The sequence below is a fragment of the Cynara cardunculus genome, assembly GCF_001531365.2.
Source record: "Cynara cardunculus var. scolymus isolate 2C chromosome LG 2, CcrdV1, whole genome shotgun sequence".
Lineage (NCBI taxonomy): Eukaryota > Viridiplantae > Streptophyta > Magnoliopsida > Asterales > Asteraceae > Cynara > Cynara cardunculus.
Genome location: NC_037529.1, coordinates 18,590,701 through 18,599,232, shown reverse-complemented (window position 1 = coordinate 18,599,232; position 8,532 = coordinate 18,590,701). Strand labels below are relative to the sequence as shown.

The 8,532-nt window shown below is 31.8% G+C and overlaps 1 protein-coding gene across 2 annotated transcripts; it reads left to right on the top strand.

Moving 5' to 3' along the window:
- Positions 1-2,591: 2,591 nt before the first annotated feature.
- On the top strand, positions 2,592-7,139 carry LOC112506858 (GDSL esterase/lipase CPRD49-like). Of its 2 annotated transcripts, XM_025111159.1 has the most exons (7): positions 2,628-2,810; positions 4,783-4,860; positions 5,058-5,198; positions 5,502-5,558; positions 5,755-5,831; positions 5,923-6,060; positions 6,845-7,139. In XM_025111159.1, exons 1-7 carry the CDS (start codon positions 2,700-2,702, stop codon positions 6,978-6,980), a joined length of 738 nt encoding a protein of 245 aa, XP_024966927.1. In that variant the 5' UTR covers positions 2,628-2,699; the 3' UTR covers positions 6,981-7,139. The 2 variants fall into 2 exon arrangements, with proteins under 2 accessions (XP_024966928.1, XP_024966927.1); XM_025111160.1 differs by lacking the exon at positions 5,502-5,558 and having other exon boundaries at positions 2,592-2,810; positions 6,845-7,122.
- The last annotated feature ends 1,393 nt before the right edge of the window (positions 7,140-8,532 follow it).

The window sequence follows — 8,532 nt, the reverse complement described above, 5'->3', positions numbered from 1 at the left end:
TTTTGGTTTAATATTATAAATTTTATAAAGATAATAATTAAGTATTCTGTTAGAATTTATTTTTGGTTTAATATTATAAATTTTATAAAGATAATGATTAAGTATTCTGTTAGAATTTAATGATTATACTAATTATATTTTAGATTTTTTATATTTAAAATGAGATGTTTATCATGTATTTGATTGTGTTTATCTGCAGTTAGTTTCACGAATTTATATATGAGATGAAATCGGATAGAGATGAAATCGTTTAGGAATGAAAGGATTTAAGAGTTTTTAAAAGTTTTTAAGAGTTTTAAGAGTTTTTAAGAGTTTTAGCCAAATGCTTTATAATATAGTATAGATATAGAAGTATAGATATAATTTTTTAAAAATCGTAATATAATTAGATGGATATACATTTAATAATAATGGATATACATTTAATAATAATAATTAATATGAATTATATATTGATCTAGTAACACAAATAAGAATAATATATAATATGTGTATATACACACAGATGTGTTCACAGACAATATATATGAATATATAATATGACTAAACAATAATAACAAATATACAAGGGATAAAATAATAATAAAATATAATATATCATTTGATTGAGTTAATATTTGATGGTTTTTAAAAAAAATCAATTCTTTTATTTTTGAAGTATAGGGAAATGCGTTTTGGTTAAATATGAAAGAAAATTGTATTCTAGCTGGCCAGTTAGGTACGTATTTAGATTGTTTGTTTTTTTCAAAATTTCAGAGGTACTTATGTCTTATTGTCCTCTTATCTGGTAAGAGGTAAATCAACCTCATATTTGTCTTTTGTTGTTCTTCAAACCCTTAACAACGACATTTTTTAATCGATTAACCTTAATCGATCATTTATTTTCAATCAATCCTTACCAAATCAATCCTCACGTCTCTCAATTGATGTATTTGAATAGAATTTAAATGTGTTAAATGCGTTAATGACATATTTTCATTTAAATGAATGCTAATTACATGTAAATTTCGTAATGATGAAGAATAAATATGTGAAATTGTATAAATTTTATTTATAGATTCAACAATATAATTTGTAATAGGTAAATTAGACGATTTAAACAAATTTAGACATTCATCAGTTTAGAAAAACAAACAGTCTTATTGATTCAGATTTCAGACATCAACACCACCTCTTATAAACCAAAAGTGAAATGAAACTTTAAACTTCAGCACCTCTTAAAAAACAAACATCACTCTAGTTATGGTTAGATAGGCAAGTAGAGGATGTAGAAATTGCATAGGACATTTGATAAATCAAAGACAGCAATCATTATAAAACCAATTTCGAAGAGACAAATAACTATTTACCCAATTTCCCTACCTTTTTATCTATATATTTTTTTAATATTAATAATTATACATAGATACAAACACATATATGTGTGTGTGTGAAAATTAATTAAAACATAAAGATACTCTTAAATTGAAATATATGCGTGCATCTTATAATATGTGGTGTGTTACAATAATTATATATATAATAATATATACTTATTTATAATATGTTACACGTAAATAAATTAAATAAATAATTATATAAGTTAATATAAAGTCAAAAAAAATATAATAAAAAATAAGTAAAATATCTTTTTTCATAAAAATTTTAATAAAAATCAATAGTTTTTTTTAAAAAAGTTATGACATGTTAGGACGTGTTTGAGATTGCTTATAAAAACAACTTATTGACTTATTCCGGTGTGACATCAGTAATAAGCATTTTTGAGTGTTTAAATAAACGCCTTATACCGATGCTAAACCTATAATAAGAAGTTTTTGAAGAAATTAAATCATTCTAACTTATAATAAATTGACTAGTTGTGTACCCGCGCAATGCGGCGGGAGCCGTGAATTTTAACGATTTTGAAGTTTCACTGACTTTATTAGAGAAGATTCAACGATGATATAAGTTACACTTGGTTTTTACATACTAATACAATTTGAATAAATAAGAGTTATGGTTCCAATTACAGTCTATCGATGAAAAAAATTGTATGACGGTTTAAAATCCAATATATTTAAAATCTAACATATTTAAACGACTTCATAAATGTGTTCGATTTACAGCAAGAGCAAAGAATCAAGAGAGCGAGACCGAGAGTTCTAGAGTAATTGAATGAAAGATGAATGAGATAACTTTTAATAACTTATGGTGAATATTAGTTTGAATCTCACCTTGGGAGATGGGAAGAAGACATAGAGGGATGAGAGGATGAATGCATGAGTGAAATGTGTGAAAAGTATCTTGAGAACATGAAATGAAAAGGTAATAATGTGCATTAATAACTTGTACTATATGTTAATTTAATTGTAGATTAAAAGATTTTAAAATTGAATGCATAAAATAATAGTATTTAATGCATTTTAAGTTATTTTTAAGACTTTATATATAAATATATAATATTTTATATATTAAAAATTACTTTTAAGATTTTTAATAAATCTAATTTATAAGGTGGTAGGTAAATGAGTTTTGTAAACATGGCTTGTTTCAAGTAAAGAATCCCGGACACGCCTTGATTCTTATACAATAATAGTTCTTATAAAATAAATAGCTTAGAAGATACCTGTGGTTGATAATGCTCTAACTGAGCTTTGTTAAAAAGTAAGGTCGTATATTGATTTGTCCTTGAAGGGAGAGAGTTTGTCGAGCTGGTGACAATGGTTGGGCCAAGAAGGCCACACTTCGTTTTGTTCGGTTCCTCAATCGTTGAGTTTAGCTATGGTAATGAAGGTTGGGGTGCGACTCTTGCCCACATTTACGCTCGTAAGGTTGGTTTTTCCATCTGCTTTTGCTTCTTGTTCGGATTCATTCGATTGTGATTTCAAGTTTCCATATAATTGCGATGCATTTGATTTCAATAGACTTGTAGATTTCTCAATTATCACTACTTGAGAAGTGTATTAATGGCTGGTAGGCGGAGAAAGGGATCAGTCTACTTATACATGTGGGTACCAATGTAGAACCGTGCACATGTTGAGTTAGGGTTTGGGGAATGTAACAATTCTAATTTGCATACTAATGCTTCCATATAATTAGTGAATTTGCATACTAATGCTTCCAGATCGGGTCATTACACTCAAATTTTCATATGCTCTAAAGGGGTTTCTCTTATTGCTAATTGTTACAAGATGAAACTAAATAACATTTTAATTGTAAGAGCACCTAGGATGCATGTCAGCGTTGCGATAATCCATATATGCCTCGATGCATGTCTACATTATTGTGTTTGAGGGATTTAGATATCTCTATAGCAAGAAGCTTTACTTAATTTGATCTCTGACATAAATTTAACATGTATCTATGTTGAGACCAAAGTAATGCACCACCAAGTTATTAGTGCCTCAATGAAGATCTTTAAACATTGGAAGGCAGAAATAAACCTTGACTTTCATGACATTGATGAAATTTGGATTGCATGGATGCCAATACTCGAAAACCACAAGGGTTGTGGCGTAGTGGTCGAGGCCCTAGTGGATGTGGTGGAATATCCCATTCGCTCAGGGTTCGATTGCAGGCATACACAACAATTGTGGCTACTGAGTTTATCAGGGCTAATTTCTTGTAGTGTCAATTTGCCGGGATTAGTCTAGGCATAGCTTGGGACACACTTCAATTAAAGAAACACTCGAAAGTGTCAAAATAATTCTGAAAATTGATCAATTTATTCACTGTCATATGTTATTATAAGTTAATTCTCATTGATTCCATGTTCCATTCGCATATGCTCGGTGTTGAGGCATTTTGGTCTTGTTTTCCATCAAACTAAACACAAAGTTGTTCAAGCACTTTAAAAGGTGTCAAGCCAATGTCCATGTTATTGTAAGTTGGTGGAAAACTTTCTAATGGAAGGACACATGTATGAAAAGGTGACACATGAATGCCTAATAGACCACCTTCTTCTAGTTAAAGCGTATCATGTGTGTATCCTAGCTCATGAAATCATTTAACATACCACATGACAAAATAGTGTATCAAATGGGACTACCTCCCCTGCCCTCTACAAAACATACCACCAATAACTATATCTTTCTCTCATCCATACTTGTATCAGAAACCGATGTATACCATGTCTTAGGTACCACAACATATGCATATCGGCCTCTTTTTGTTGGGATACTGCTATAGATACCTCTTATGCTCTATCCTTGTTCCTTTGGTCAAGAATATCTCTGGAGTTGGACCAACTTGCAGCTCTCCCTCTCATATTCGAAGCTATTGAGCAGAAAATCTGAAAACTTTCTCCCTAAAGGTTTTATGTTCTTTACAGATAGAACAAATTTTGGGATTCAATTTGGATGAGCAGATGGCATTTGGGGTTTGGTTAAAAACATATTAATTTTATTAAGAGCAGATTACAATTTTTTTACAAGTCCCAATAGCAGAGTCTAATGAAATTTTTACAAGGCGCCGGATGTAATTGAATATTGTTCTTGTATCATGATTCATGTATATGCTGAAAATTTTGGTCTCTTCTTTGTTGGAGTTTTTGTATACAGGACCTTCCCAACTTCTTTGTTTGATCTTGTTGTATAGCATATGGGGGTATGACCCCAGGTTATGTATATCCATTTCTTATTTATGCAATTACTGGATTTATTCAGAAAACAGTAACACAGAGATTGTGGAAGAGGAGTACTGTCGTGGAATAGGCTTAGTAATGTCTTGCAAACTGTGTTGGGTGGAAAGTGAATGTATTTGTTATTTCTGTAATATAAATCTCTCCACTTGCAAATGATATAGGCAGACATATTTTTGCGAGGATATCGTAGTTGGAATTCCAGGCAAGCGGTACAAGTTCTGGATCAAGTTTTTCCAAAGGTAAATTCTTCAGTGTACGTAGTTGCCGACTGTAGTTTTCCAACTCTTATTTGAATATAGAAGTTCTTCTCAGTACCACTATGAGATATATATATATGATTATCCTCTCTTAGTTCTTATGTTTATATTACTTAACCTTCAGCAAGACAGGTATTCTGGCTAACTTGTTTTTTCTCTTCCCGCTTTTTGGTCTTTAGGATGAAGCAGTACAACCATCTCTGGTGATTGTTTATTTTGGAGGTAATGATTCAGTTCGTCCTCAACCAGGTGGCCTAAGTAGTCATGTACCTCTTTTTGAGTATGTTGAAAACATGAGGAAGATAGCTATCCATTTGAAGGTAAATTTTAGCTATTGTTAGGTTTCTTATTTTAACCTAAACAGATATAACTATTGGCTTCAATCAAACAATATATTAATCACAATTCCCTAATGAGGCCAAGTAAACTTTCTCAATTGTTCTCAACTCCGATTGTCCTTCTCATTCAATTTAGATCCACATTACATATTATGGAATCACATGTGATATCATGCCAACCTAAATTGACTAGACAACTTGAGCTAGATCCCTTGCGGACTGTCTTAGGGGACGTTTACCAAACATTTTCCTGGTAAGCGCTTACCGGGTTGATTACCACACCAGGTGAGCATAGGAAGGACCAAGAATCTTAGAGGGAAAGCAAACATTGAGTCTTACCCGGTAAGAGAGGGTGGTGTGTGTGTGTATATATATATACATATATATATATATATATATATTTTCACATTAGCATCCTAAATGACACTAGATAGTTTTACATGTTTATACTGAACCCTTGTGGTATTAATAAATGCATTGCTCATGTTATAGATTCTCAAAGTAATGCGTACTAAAACAACCCACCTGTTGTTACCAGAGCCTTTCAGAGAAGACGCGCATAATATTTCTTACTAGTCCTCCGGTGAATGAGGCTCAAATTCTAACAATGCTGGGGTGATTACTGCTGAGCTAAATTTATTTTCGTATTTTCCTCTTAATTATCAATCCTCATTAACATTTAAAAATGTTCTTGTTATGAAACCAGTACTAAGGGTCGCACAAATGAATGGTGCCAAAAATATGCAGATGCTTGTGTAAATTTATGCCGAGAGATGGGGATTAAGGCTATTGATCTTTGTGCCGCATTTAAGCAGCAACATGAGTGGGCAACAACCTGCTTTACGTAAGTATGCTTCCATATACTCAGACATTCCTAGCTTCTAATTCTTTTTCCATCCATTAATCTTCATTTAGACAAATTATTAACTTAGTTGCCTGAACAAGGAGATTTGATTACTATCAGTTGAAGTTGGAATTATTTGATAAGAAAAATACATATACCTTGAAAATTCCAGTACATACTTTATTTTTCTTTATTTTGCGAGAGGCGCATTGGCTTTTGATCATATTCCAGTATATAAGTAGAAACTTTAAATGAGTAGGGAATCATACAATTGAAACTGGGATTTGATAGGTTTGTCTCCCTCTCCTACCTGTCAAGAATTATGAATCTGTATAATCTTTAAGTACTTTTATGTCCACACTTGAGTTGGTAATGAAATCAGAAAGTTCTTGTTAGTACTTCACAAGAGTTTTTGTAGTCTTTTGATAGAGTAAGCGCTATTAGAACTCTTGGTATGTTATTGATATAGTTTCCATTTACAGATTAGAAAGTTTCCAAACATCTGTTTCTTTTTCCCATATTGACCAATATCCTATTCGTTCACAAACGTCAAACAAATATGCAATTTTGTTGCTCTACTATGTTGATTTACTCGGTTTTAGTTTCCTCGGCAAGCAAGCTTCAGACTTTTTGTCTTTGATTCAGGTATTAATCATCAAGTAAACAATCGGCATTAATAATTTGAGTTCGTCGTAAACTAATGTTGTTCACTGGTAACATGCAGATCAGTAGGCATCCATTATGGAAGTCTTTGTGTTTGACTAAATGTTGTTTCTAATGGCAGAGATGGGATACATTTAACACCTGTTGGAAGCAAGATTGTGGCTAAAGAGATACTGAAAGCGGTTAAGGAAGCCGACTGGAAACCAAGTTTGCATTGGGAGTCTTTGCCTACGGAGTTTATAAGAAACAAGCTTTAAAAACTTGCACTTTAGCTTACATGAGTTGTACCGTACTTGGATGGAATGTCAATGCCAAATGAACAAAACTTCTTTAGGAATTAATAATGTAAAATAAAATATCAAAATATTATGGAGTAAATTTTCCATCGTTTCTTCCGGACATGTTCGTCGCCATCACTCTGTATCTCCATCTCTACAGTCTTTCGTCTTCGATCTAAATTTATTCTCAAATTATTGAAGGAACCAAATAAGCAACTATAGATTTGGAATCTACTCTCCAAATCTTTCCTAAAGGTATAAATTTCTTCCATTTTTATGTTAGAGTTCTTGAGATCGATTTTTATTTGGGTTTATGTTTAGGCCATGAATTGGTGTTGCAAGTTTGCGTTAACATATATGCTTAGAACACTTAGGTTTAGCCAAATTTGAACTAGGAATTAAAATGGTAACATATGGAAGCAATATGGTGAAATTATGCCTTTATATTAAACTGTACACCAAGTGTTCGATTAAATACCTAAGAAAGCAAAAACATGATTAAGTTTAGGATAATGACCATTGAACTTCATTTTAATGTTTAGTATGTTAAAATATATTTAGAACATATAAATTGAGTAAAACGTAGATATGGATCACAAAAATGAGTTGGAAACACATGGAATTCAGACCTAAAAACAAGTGCAGGTCTAGTGTGTTCAAAAGCACAAAGAGGATAAATCGTAAGTCAGAATAAGTTCAAATTTTACAGGCAAAAATCTCCCAAGTGTCTACTACAACTGTTATTAACTATAAGGGGCTCATAACATCAACTTTCCAAAACAGGTCTTTGTTTACTTGGGAATTACGCGTTGTTAGTATAAAATTCGTATAAAATTGATCGTAGCTCCAAACAACCGAAGTCAAGTGCCACTGGAACCCTAAGAGATATATCTACAACTTTATTGTAATTAGGAACTTTGATTCAGCCTTTAAGTAAGAGAAAGATGCTCAAAAACAAGAAGAACAGAAGTTGTTAAGTGTCGGGGAACAAACTGCACTTGAATAAGTGTCGAGTTTGATTCCTCAATTCGTACCTGGCTGTCCCTCTTGAAGGCTAAGTTGTTTAAACACATTGAGGACCTAAATACCTTAATAGAAAATTAGAGTGTGGGTTTTATGTCTTGCAAGTAATGACAAATGTATGTTTCGTTAGGCACACGAGCAAGTCAGACTAAATGTTGAGTCTCGTTTGATCATTTGGTATTCTCAAATTCGATTAAGATATGAATTTCACTTCCTTGACTCTTAGGCAATTACTTGTAGTTGACCCTTCCTAAAGGTGGTTCACTGCCTTGTGATTGATCATTTGATATAAACTTTTGAATCTTTATTGTAAACATTTGAGTGTATTTTATTGAATCCTATGCTTGAATCCATTCAAGTTTTGTTAAATTGGTTCTCATATTTTGAATTGTTTTTTAGTTTTGTGAAGTATATTGAAACTTGACTCTTTATGAATGTCATTCGGTTAGTGACATATGTTTAGTTTTCTTTGTTTTCGTAATTATCTAATTAATGGACATATTAGTTG

Coding starts and splice junctions, on each gene's coding strand:
- LOC112506858 (XM_025111159.1), top strand. CDS start 2,700: ATGGTTGGGCCAAGAAGGCCACACTTCGTTTTGTTCGGTTCCTCAATC. Junction 2,811..4,782: donor CCCACATTTACGCTCGTAAG/GTTGGTTTTTCC, acceptor CAAATGATATAG/GCAGACATATTTTTGCGAGG. Junction 6,061..6,844: donor TGGGCAACAACCTGCTTTAC/GTAAGTATGCTT, acceptor TTCTAATGGCAG/AGATGGGATACATTTAACAC.